General features: G+C 36.9%; 1 protein-coding gene across 1 annotated transcript in view; it reads right to left on the bottom strand.

Annotated features, from left to right (window-relative positions):
* Positions 1 to 13,018, bottom strand: part of LOC115217582 (aminoacylase-1) — a 43,446-nt gene that overhangs the window by 20,268 nt on the left and 10,160 nt on the right. The window contains exons 4-9 of the mRNA XM_029787334.2: positions 12,375 to 12,446; positions 8,545 to 8,567; positions 7,031 to 7,107; positions 5,401 to 5,490; positions 5,218 to 5,274; positions 2,587 to 2,660 (exon numbers count right to left, since the gene is read on the bottom strand). Of these exons, the coding sequence (XP_029643194.1) occupies positions 2,587 to 2,660; positions 5,218 to 5,274; positions 5,401 to 5,490; positions 7,031 to 7,107; positions 8,545 to 8,567; positions 12,375 to 12,446 (393 nt within the window). The remainder of the gene's footprint in view (positions 1 to 2,586; positions 2,661 to 5,217; positions 5,275 to 5,400; positions 5,491 to 7,030; positions 7,108 to 8,544; positions 8,568 to 12,374; positions 12,447 to 13,018) is intronic.

The following is a 13,018-nucleotide window of genomic DNA, read 5'->3' as shown; positions in this document are numbered from 1 at the left end:
TGTACATTGTTTTGTCTTGGTATAAAAAATGGGCTACAGCAAATATTCTGCTCAATACCACAGATTTGCTTGTCAGTTGTTTGACCTTAACCAGTTGAGCATGTCCCTTAGTGGCTGACAATATGTGCATCTCTGATCATGAGAAGTAGTGAGGAGCAACATGGCCATGTGTTGAGAGGGATTCTTTGGGGTTTGAATAAGTCACCTCTGGAAACATGGGTGGTTCGTTCAACATCCTTAAACAATCCTTATTCAGGAACCTTTTGAGCGAGCGGGATGGGCTACTCAACCAGAAGAAAATTCTAACTGGGCCCCACCTGCAAGGTCATGCACTGTTTATCTTAATATGCGACCACTATGTTGCGCACATATGGTTGTGATGCATGTGCCTGATGTACCCTTATCAGATGGGTAGTCATAATGGGTATATTGGGCTTCGTATATTCTACCCCAGCTATGGAAAATGAAGAAGGTCCCTTAGGGACAATATCAGAAGGCATCAAGAGGAATACAAAGGAAATTGGAATAGAGTGCCCAGTAGAATTGTAACAAAAGGTTTCCTCCTTGACATAGCCAAAATAATCAGAAAAGTATGAAATAGCTGAAAAGAACAGATAGCATGGTGTTGCAGGCTGCAGGCAGCAAGCCTGCTATGTATGTAAGACTCCAGGTGTTACGACAAAACCTGAGATAAAAAGAATAAATAATAATAATAATAATAATAATAATAATAATAATAAACTAAAATAATACCTGTTGTCATAGGTGCCCTGGGAATGATAGCAAAAGGGGCTGATTGCTACCTAACTCAGATACCAGGAAACCCAAAAATGGCAGAAATTCAAAAGATAGTGCTCATGGGAACTGCTCATATCCTACGCAAAATACTTTCCATGTAATCTCAAGTTTTAAAACAAACATAATTTTCGTATGGTTCTTTAGACATTCATTAGTACAACACTAAACCAAATATATGGCACCCTAGGCATAACACCAACATGAACTTCCAACATGTCTCTTGAGGTCTCTGGGTGAGACTCGGAGCCAGCTTGTGCAAATGTAAAGCAGAAGTCAAACATAGAATAATAATAATAATAATATAATAATAATAATAATAATAATATATAATAATAATAATAATAATAATAATAATAAACTAAAATAATACCTGTTGTCATAGGTGCCCTGGGAATGATAGCAAAAGGGGCTGATTGCTACCTAACTCAGATACCAGGAAACCCAAAAATGGCAGAAATTCAAAAGATAGTGCTCATGGGAACTGCTCATATCCTACGCAAAATACTTTCCATGTAATCTCAAGTTTTAAAACAAACATAATTTTCGTATGGTTCTTTAGACATTCATTAGTACAACACTAAACCAAATATATGACACCCTAGGTGTAACACCAACATGAACTTCCAACATGTTGTCTCTTGAGGTCTCTGGGTGAGACTTGGAGCCAGCTTGTGCAAATGTAAAGCAAAAGTCAAACATAGAATAATAATAATAATAATAATAATGGTTTCTAATTTAGGCACAAGCTTGGCAATGTTGAGGGGAAGGGGGAGTCAGTCAATTACATCAACTCCTGTACTTAACTGGTCCTTTATTTTACTGATCTCAGAGATAGTTGGCTAAACCAAGTGGCCATATGGTCATTCAGTTTAACCAACTATCCCAGAATGTTGCAAGTGTTTATCCTATTACAACTTTAACAATATTTGAGCACAAAAATATATCAGAAGAAAACTTAACAATGATGTCTAGACTAGCACTCAGTTACTGTTTATTCTACTGATAAATATGGATTGCTTGTATTGGAAGAGAAATTGGTTGTGGATAACACATAAGAACTGAAAAAAGCAAAAGTGAATTAAGTTGTGGGAGATTAAAAACTGAGATGAGGACAGAGATAATATCAAGAGAAGAAGAAGAAAACAGAGGCTGATATCATTAAAGCTTGCCAGCCTCCCCTGGCACATAAAAAGCACCCACTACACTTACGGAGTAGTTGGCGTTAGGAAGGGCATCAAGCTGTAGAAACACTGTCAAATCAGACTGGAGCCTGGTGCAGCCTCCTGGCTTCCCAGACCCCGGTCAAACTGTCCAACCCATGCTAGCATGGAAAATGGACAATAAACGATGATGATGATGATGAGGAGGAGGATATTCTTTTCTACTCTAGGTACAAGGCCCAAAATTTTAGAGGAGGATTCCAGTCAATTAGATCGACCCCAGTATACAACAGGTACTTAATTTATTGACCCAGTAAGGATGAAAGGCAAAGTCAACCTCGGCGGAATTTGAACTCAAAACAAAGCCAGAAGAAATACTGCTAAGCATTTCGCCCAACGTGCTAACGTTTCTGCCAGTTCACCGCCTTCATTAAAGCTTAATATGTTATTCCAATGTTATTTGAAGCAATTCAATCCCTGCAGAAAATCATGTTGATAATTAGGGTTAATCAAGAGAGAGAGAGAGAAGCTAAAAGTTGGTATCATAAACCTTAATATGTTATTCTAATGTTATCTAAACTGTAGATGCTTTAGTCCCGACAGACAAACAGCAACAGATATTACTCACAAATTTTTCAGCAGCAGTGTTTTCAATAAATCTTGAGCCATGGCCAGGATTACCAGAACATTTGACTTTAGCCCCTATAAATAGTGATAAACAAGAAAAATAATACATACTGAACAATGGTCGAAAATATTGGTTTCGAATTTTGGCACAAGGTCAGCAAGTTTGGAGTGGGATTAAGTCAATTACACCAACCCAAGTGTTCAACTAGCACTTTATTTTATCAACCCCAAAAGGATGAAAGGCAAAGTTGACCTTGGTAGAATTTCTTTTCTACTCTAGGTACAAGGCCTGAAATTTTGTGGGAGGTGGGCAGTCAATTAGATCGACTCCAGCATGCAACTGTTACTTAATTTATCAGCCCCAAAAAATGAAAGACAAAGTTGACCGTGACAAAATTTGAACTCAGAATGTAAGAACAGATAAAATACTCATTTCTTTACTACCCACAAGGGGCTAAACACAGAGAGGACAAACAAGGACAGACAAACAGATTAAGTCGATTATATCGATCCCAGTGCGTAACTGGTACTTATTTATTCGACCCCGAAAGGATGAAAAGCAAAGTCGACCTCAGTGGAATTTAAACTCAGAACGTAGCAGAAGACGAAATACTGCTAAGCATTTCGCCTGACGTGCTAACGTTTCTGCCAGCTCACTGCCTTAGTAGAATTTGAACTCAGAATGTAACAACAAAGTGCCATTAAGCATTTTGCCTGGTGTGTCACTACCTTGACTATGGTGAAAAATATTGAGTAAAATTTCAAACACCATTTGCTTGTGACAGTGTATAATTTAACTATAAAAGTATTTTAAGATATTTTATTTGGTATATTTAGAAAGTTAATATTTAGTGATGTTAATACATAATTTGAGTGCTAATGTATCTTAAAATATTTAATTTGGTTTGTTAAAATGTGACTTTTAATATTGATAATACATATCTTAACATTGAAAATACATAATTTGAATATGAAAGTATTTTAATATATTCTGTTGTGTCTGGGGAGAGTCATTTTCTTTTTGTGCCTTATGATTTAACACACTCACTGGTAAAATTTCCACTTATTTCTTATTTTTATTATCCTAAAATTTTCATTGCGTCTTGCAACCTTTTCAATAGTCTATTTTCCTAAAATTTTCATTGCATCTTGCCACCTTTTCAATAGTCTTAAGACTATTGAAAAGGTTGCAAGACACAACAAAAAGTTTAGGAAAATAAAAATAAAAAATAAGTGGAAATTTTACCGGTGAGTGTGTTACATTATAAGGCACAGAAAAAAAAAATGACTCTCCCCAGACACAACAGAATATGCTTCAACACACGAACTCATATAAAGAATCTTGCAAACCAAATCCAAAAACGAAATATTTTAAGATAATTTTGCTTATTAAAATGTTAAATAATGTTTATTTACGTTAGCACATAATTTGAATACAAAAGTATTTTAAAATATTGGTTTCAAATTTTGGCACAAAGCCAGCAGTTTTGGGAGAGGGGTAAGTTAATTACATTGACCCCAGTGCTCAACTGGTATGTCTTTTATCGACCATGAAAGGATGAAGGGCAAAGTTGATCTCAGCAGAATTTGAACTCAGAACTTAACAGATAAAGTGCCACTAAGTATTTTGTCAGACATGCTAATGATTCTGCCAGTTTGCCACCTTTATAATACTCCTGTCTACTATAAGCACAAGACCTGATATTTTAGGAGAGGGAGCTAGTTGATTACATTGACCCCTGAGCACAACTGGTACTTATTTCAATGATCCTGATACAATGAAACACAAAGTTGGCAGAATTTGAACTCAGAACATTAAGACAGATGAAATACTGCCAAGCATTTTGTTCAGTGTACTAATCCTTTTGCCAGATTACCACTTCAGTATTTTAAAATAATTTGCTTTATTAAAATGCATGTTGTAAAATAGTTTGTTTTCTAAAATCAAAAATTATTGAAATGTCTTCTTTTTAAATTTTTTCTTTTCTTCTGGATAAAATTTTTGCAGGTAGCAGACACACCTTTTCAAAGATAATTAAATATTTACTATAAATCAATCTTTCGATTTATTTTATTATCTTTTTTTTAACTAACATTTATTTTACATTTTTTTTTTTTTACTTGTTTCAGTCATTTGACCGTGGCCATGCTGGAGCACCGCCTTTAGTCGAGCAAATCGACCCCAGGACTTATTCTTTGTAAGCCTAGTACTTATTCTATCAGTTTCTCTTTTGCCAAACCGCTAAGTTACGGGGACGTAAACTCACCAGCATCGGTTGTCAAGCGATGGTGGGGGGACAAACACAGACACACAAACACACATATATATACATATATATGAAGGGTTTCTTTCAGTTTCCGTCTACCAAATCCACTCACAAGTCTTTGGTCGGCCCGAGGCTATGGTAGAAGACACTTGCCCAAGATGCCACACAGTGGGACTGAACCTGGAACCATGTGGTTGGTAAACAAGCTATTTACCACACAGCCACTCCTACGCCTATTGGAAAAGAACCTCAGATAAATCATTAGAAATTGAGAAGTTCTTGAAGAGCTTGAACAAATAACAGAAAGGGAAAACAAATTTTAGACTTATTAGTAGTTATAATGATAAAATTTTAGATTTACTTACACCAGGCAGATCTTTCTCCATAGAAAATAGTGAAATGTTCAGTTGGATTAGCTAACCCTGAGATAGAAAAATATACAGCAACTTAGAAATGTCATTAGAAAATGAAATATTTTAAAGTATTTTATCACTTATGGAAAGTAACATTTGTCTCATTTACTACAAAACATTAAAAATATAAATAACCTTCATCCAAAGCAAAAGCAATGTTCAGCTGCTTAAATTCTTCACGCTTTACAAACAACTTCATTCCAAGTATGCCACCAACTTCTTCCTCTAGAAAAGAATAAGACACGAATCATGTTGTGCTACAAAACATCTAAACATTGGTAAACATTAAATGTTTAAGAAACAGAAAAAAATATAGAGAGAGCTTGAAGTTGCATTGACAATAATTACTCTTTTACTCTTTACTCTTTTACTTGTTTCAGTCATTTGACTGCGGCCATGCTGGAGCACCGCCTTTAGTCGAGCAAATTGACCCCACGACTTATTCTTTGTAAGCCTAGTACTTATTCTATCAGTCTCTTTTTGCCGAACCGCTAAGTTATGGGAATGTAAACACGCCAGCTTCAGTTGTCAAGCGATGGTGGTGGTGGGGGGTCAAACACAGACACACAAACATATACACACACACATATATATACGACGGGCTTTTTTCAGTTTCTGCCTACTAAATCCACTCACAAGGCTTTGGTTGCCCTGAGGCTAGTGTAGAAGACACTTGCTCAAGGTGCCACACAGTGGGACTGAAGCACAAAGCCAGCAATCTTTGTGGAAGAGGGTTAGTGATTACATTGGCCCCAGTAATTGACTGGTACTTTATTTTATTGACCCCAGAATAGAGGAAAGCAAACTTGATCTCGTGGAATTTGAACTCAAATTGTAATGAGTCAGAAGAAATTTCACAATCTTTTTCAGATACTTTAGTAATTCAGCCGGTTCATCACATTTGCATTGACAATAACACAATGCAACACATGCCACACAATTTCTCTGTCGCACCCTCAAGCATGAAAAATTTGTGGAGAGTATGTCCAAAATCCTTCATTTTCAAGACAACTTAAAAAAAAAAACAGTGACTTCTCCTAGAACCTCAAATTAACCCAATCATTGTTAGTGAAACTTGGTTACGAAAACTGTGAGGAATCCCAACAGCTGGCTTGTATCTTATTTCAAAAGGCCAGCTCTATCATACTTTCCAATCCAAGAGACAAGAAATAAATACACCATTAAATATTATAATAATAATAATAATGAAATTATTGTATACAGTGCTCAGGTGCACCACAACTTGTCAAAAGTGCGTATAAAGCATATGCAGTAATGTACAAATGTCTGGGAAGTGAACAGTGTATGAGTCAGATACATGCTTACGTGTGTATGGAGGGGAGAAAATCAGGTGTAGTGTTGGTGAATCTCAGGAAGCATGGAAGTTTTGAAGGATGCAGTGCTCCGACAACTAACAACTGATGCTGGCAGTTTGTTCCATACTTCAGCAACTCTTAGCGTGAAAAAATGTTTCCAGAAGTCATGGATGCTGTGCTGTTTTCTGACTTTGTAAACATGTCCATGAGTGTTAGACAGGTGGCTCCAAGAACCTCAAATTAACCCAATCATTGTTAGTGAAATTTGGTTATGAAAACTGTGAGGAATCCCAGCAGCTGGCTTGTATCTTATTTCAAAAGGCCAGCTCTGTCATACTTTCCAATCCAAGAGACAAGAAATAAACACACCATTAAATATTATAATCATAAATAAGTGAACTTCTTCTTTAGTCTTCATTAAACATTAATTGGTATAATTATTTAATTACCTGGCATAAAAGTCAAGTGAATATTTCTCAACATTTTCTTCCCATCTTTTAAAAGTTGGCGTATAGCTTCAATATATCTGTTGAAAATATTTTTTAAAATAATGGAAAAACTGAGACCATCTTTACTTCAATTTACTAAAATTAATTACATAAACAAAGATAAAAGAGATATGTCATGATACAGCAAAAAATGAATATATTATAAGCCATTAATTTGGAAATATGTGTGACAAAACATGTACATAGCAATGGAGCATGCATATATATTAATCTTTATATATAAAAGTAAGGTTGTGTGCTGTCTGTCTCCTATGATTTAGATTCCTAACTACTCCCACATTTTGCGGTGCAGTTTAACCAAAACCGGGTATCTTATAGTCGTGAGTCATATCGAGCCCTTCTGGGTATTAGGGCGCGTCTACGATGAGTCTACGATTTAAAAAAAAATTTACCATCAATTTTTCCCATTTTTAATGCATTTTTGGCATATATAAGGGAAGTAACTCTCTAAAAGTTTATTATTAAATCTCAGAACGTAAAAAGCTACAGTAACACACCCCCCTTTGTGGTTAACCATATTGAGATGGCTATTATACTTTACATCTCTAAAAATGCTTATATAGTTATTTCCCTTACAAACCCGAGCAACACCAGGTGATACTGCTAGTAAGTCATAAGATTGGTGATGTAAAAATTGGGACAGAAGATTGGTATACTTTGTATTTAATAACAAAAGAAGTTGTGAGTACAAGCTTGGTCATTTACTCTTTTACTAGTTTCAGTCATTTGACTGTGGCCATGCTGGAGCACCGCTTTTAGTCGAGCAAATCGACCCCAGGACTTATTCTTTGTAAGCCTAGGACATATTCTATCTCTCTCTTTTGCCAAACCACTAAGTTACGAGAACGTAAACACACCAGCATCAGTTGTCGAGTGATGTTGGACGGGACAAACACAGACACATAAACATATACACACACATACATGTATATGTATACATATATACAATGGGCTTCTTTCAGTTTCCGTCTACCAAATCCACTCACAAGGCTTTGGTCGGCCCGAAGCTATAGTAGAAGACACTTGCCCAAGGTGCCACGCAGTGGGATTGAACCCGGAACCATGTGACTGGTAAGCAAGCTACTTACCACACAGCCACTCCTGCGCCTTTGGTTAAGACCTTTGTTTTGTAATTTCGTTGTCCCAAATTTGATCCTACTGCATTAGTGAATTAGGAAAGTGTCTCTTATCATAATCTAGGGCAACCTAAAATTGGGTCAATGGAAACAGTACAAGTGCTTTTTGGATAGATAGTTTCTCCATTTTCTCCACAAAAGTTGGAGACCTTGCAAAGGGTCACCAACTTTGAAAACCCTTTGGTAGAACATGGGGGTGGGCTAAAGAAATAAAACACGAATGTCATGAACACTACACTCACTTTTTGACTAAGCTAGAATAATAAAAAAAAAAAATAATAATAATAGAACTTCATTGAAAAATATTTTAATACTTACTGTATTCCAACACATTTCATGTCCTAAAAGTAAAAGATTTATGAAGTATAAGAAAAATAAAATATAGTGAAACAATACAAAATGTTAATAAAAAAATTTGTTTAAAAAAATTTGTAATATTTACCCATGTCTGAGCATGTTTACACTGAAGATTGGAAACAAATGACAACACATGCATGACAGTGAATTGTTTACAACTATCATATGTCAAGATGAGGCGGCGAGCTGGCAGAAACGTTAATAAGCCAGACGAAATGCTTAGCAGTATTTCGTCTGTCGCTACGTTTTGAGTTCAAATTCCCATCCTTTCGGGGTCGATTAAATAAGTACCAGTCACACACTGGGGTCAATATAATCTACTTAATTCATTTGTCCTTGTTTGTCCTCTCTGTGTTTAGCCCCTTGTGGGCAGTAAAGAAATAAGATGAGGAGGCACGCACACACACACACACACACACACACACACACATGTCACCCACAAATAATTAAAGCTGATTTATTTTAAATTGTATATTCATAAAGATCTAATACTAAATTTAAAGCAGTACATAAAATTTTTTTAATGGTTTGATTCAAAGGAAGGAAATATGGTATGGACATTACTGGTTATCCAAGGCTGAAGGTAAAACACTGAACAATAAATATAGGCAGGGAGGAAATTCCAGAGGACTGATGATCTAGGGAGGAATGACTGAATATAATGGTTAGTGCAGGTGATGAAGAGGAGATCAGCCAGATGCACCAGGGTGGAGGTGGTACAAGAAGACAAACCAGTGAGCTTCTTAAGCACACAGCTATGTCTGTGTGCTTGTATTGGGTCAGTGATTGATGAGTGAAATGAATTTTGATCATTCTAATCCATTTTGATGTAGATAGTATAAGCTCTGTGAGTAAAGAATAATTGCTGTAGTTGTGTAGCCCTGGAGAGTTCTGATCAAGAAAGCCTATCGCATGCAGATAGTTGGTATTTAGCCCTACGTCAGTCCAGCCGTAGCCATTCCATCTCCTTAGAGATACGATATATAGCGTTGTAATAAAGAAGTTCTAAATGTAATCTATTAATCAATTTAAGAAACTTTGTCAGTAACCAAAGCACGAGGAAACAGATGTAAGGGACATAACTGCGTTCATAAATAAGCAGCACTTACAGTTCCCTCGCTATCAAATGAATTGCTATTTATGTAAATAAAATCGTAACTATGGACAGCCAGATCATCATCATCATCATCATCATCATCATCGTTTAACGTCCGCTTTCCATATTAGCATGGATTGGACGATTTGACTGAGGACTGGCGAACCAGATAGCTGCAACAGGCTCCAATCTGATCTGGCAGAGTTTCTACAGCTGGATGCCCTTCCTAACGCCAGCCACTGTGTGAGTGTACTGGGTGCTTTTACGTGCCACCGGCACGAGGGCCAGTCAGGCGGTACTGGCAACAACCACGCTCAAATGTTGTTTTTTAATGTGCCACCTGCACAGGAGCCAGTCCAGCGGCACTGGCAACAACCTCACTTGAATGTTTTTTCATGTGCCATCAGCGCAAGTGCCAGTAAGGCGACGCTGGTAACGATCATGCTCGAATTGTGCTTTTTACGTACCACTGGCATGAATGATTATTAATTTCACCTTGGTTCGTTTCCACTGCATGGTATCTTAGGAAAGTGGGGTTTTTTTCCGTATAGCCTCAGGATGATCTAAGATTTGAGAGAGAAATTTGAAACATGGAAACTATGGAAGCCCATTGGATGGATTGTACCCACAGTGTGTCATACTAATTCCATCTGAGAATTACATTAAGGAATACTCAGCCACTTACAAGCTAGTTCAATGAGCAGACAGGCAGTTCAGTTGATGAAAAGACTGAAAAGTCACTGTCAAAATCAAGTGAAATTTATTTAATAGCCAAGTGTGTACATTAATGCACACATACTTTCTTCACCAGTTGTCAACTGTAATAAGATACCACAAAGAAAATAAAACACACTCAATTCTTGACTATTTGACACCAATAGTTATAGACATGTTAACATATTTGATGCAGGAAATATTTAAAAGCTAACTAGATATAATGATGCAAAGTAAAAGAAAAATAAGTAAAATATTAGTCAACAACCCATGCTCCCGTCCAACCCATGCTAGCATGGAAAACGGACGTTAAACCATGATGATGATTAGTCAACAACTCATCATCATCATCATCCAGTGTTTTAAATCCAGGTTTTGTCCCCATTAACTGGGGAGGCCAGATCTACCTCAATGCCATAGTAACCGAGGTAGGTAGGTGCAGCCCACCCCAACCTTTGGGCTGGCTGGTGCCCATTCTCCTTTGCTATCGTGAGGCTTTTTTGGGAGCTGAATTTTCTATGGGGAACATGCCCTTGCTTACCCCCAACCTCAGTTTCTAGACATGAGTGGTCCCAAGACCAAGGCCTCTACTACGATTTTTAAGAAATGTGGTGGAAAACTAGCTCAAGAAGGCAGGGACACTACTCTCTGAGACCCCTTTCGGAGCCCCACCACCACCTAATATTTTAAAATCATTTCAACAACAGGTGATAATTCTAGACATGTTTCAGTATTATTATAACCTTTTCAGAGAGCATAGACTTCACTGAACTTTGTTAACATAGCAATGAAACAATTGTTAAGTATGCACTGATATATTTAGACTAATGACCTCATCTTGGTTGTAACTGTCATAGTGTTTTGACCTTCTTAAGATGTCTGTCATGTTCAGAAATATTCCAGGATTTTTAAACCAAGCCTTTAATTAATTCTACAAGGATAGATTGTTATTAATCCACTGTCCATACTAGCATTCTTTTTGTTGTTTTTTAATGTCTACTTTTCTATGCTTGCATGGGTCAGATGGAATTCATTGAAGCAAATGTGATACAGTTGGATGCCCTTCCTGTTGCCAACCCTCACTTGTTTCCAAACATGTAATATTTCCCCATGTCTGGACATGTTTGCACTGAAGATTGGAAACAAACGACACCACTTGCATGACAGTGACACTCATTTACAATTATCATATGTCAAAATGAGGAGTCACAAACACACACACACAAAATAGGCTTTATTCAATTTCCTCCCACTAAATCCACTCACAAAGGTTTGGTTAGCCAGTGGCTATAGCAGAAAACACTTGTGCAAGGTGACACACAGTAGGACTGAACCCCAAACAACAGGGTTGAAAAGTATCTAAAGTAACTAATTAAGATAGCAGAAACCAAGGAAACTAGTGATGGTCTGTGTTATTCTTTACTCTCTTTTACTCTTTTACTTGTTTCAGTCATTTGACTGTGGCACTGCCTTTAGTCGAGCAAATCGACCCCAGGACTTATTCTTTGTAAGCCTAGTACTTATTCTATCGATATCTTTCGTCGAACCGCCAAGTTGCAGGGACACAAACACACCAGCATCAGTTGTCAAGCGATAGTGGGGGAACAGACACAGACACACAAACATACACACACACACACACACACACACATATATATATATATATATATATATATATATATATATATATACATATACATACATACGATGGGCTTCTTTCAGTTTCCGTCTACCAAGTCCACTCACAAGGCTTTGGTCGGCCCGAGGCTATAGAAGAAGACACTTGCCCAAGGTACCACACAGTGGGATGGAACCCGGAACCATGTGGTTCGTAAGCAAGCTACTTACCACACAGCCACTCCTACACTTGGCAAATAAACACAAAGGGTTCACAGTATATTAACTTATGATCCTTTGTGATGTTTTCATTCAAAGTGAGAGGTAAAAATAGAAATAAAAGTAAAGTTTAAAATAAACATACTTGAGTTCCTCGAGCATAAATATCTCCATTTTCCATTTTCTCAGCACTGAAAGGATCGACTTTCCAACAATCCTATGAAAAAAATAAGATTAATTGATCAATAAGCATATCAATACCAACAATAATTAGTAATGAATAATTGATTTGTATGAAAACTGAATTTTTTTTGTTTTTCTTGAGCCTTAGCACTCATAAAGCTGTCTACCAGATTTCCAACATCCCCACTGAGCAGGACAATGGCCCATTCCAGGGTTTAAGGCCTACAATTTTTGGAGGAAGGAGACAAGTCAATTACTTCAACCTCAGTAATCAGCCCCGGAGGGATGAAAGACGAAGTTGATCTCAGTGGGATTTGAACACAGAACTAAGTGGCCAGAAGAAACATTCTCAAGAATTTTGTCCTGACATGCTAATGAGTCTGCCAGCTCACTGCCTGGCAAAGACAGAATGAGTTGGTTCACCTTTTTAACAGCCACCTGCCTGAAACCACCCTTACATTCCATGGTTAAAATTCTGTTTTAAAGTGTTTTAAATTAAAACTCACCGTTAAAATTTTATGTTAATTTGTATTTTAATAAATTCTTCGTTATTTTCAAAATAAAACTCAAACAAAGGCAATGTGTTCCAACATAAATATGGTAACA

Source organism: Octopus sinensis, linkage group LG1, assembly GCF_006345805.1.
Source record: "Octopus sinensis linkage group LG1, ASM634580v1, whole genome shotgun sequence".
Taxonomy (NCBI): Eukaryota; Metazoa; Mollusca; class Cephalopoda; order Octopoda; family Octopodidae; genus Octopus; species Octopus sinensis.
The sequence above is the reverse complement of the archived record's forward strand: the minus strand, read 5'-3'. Positions and strand labels throughout refer to the sequence as shown.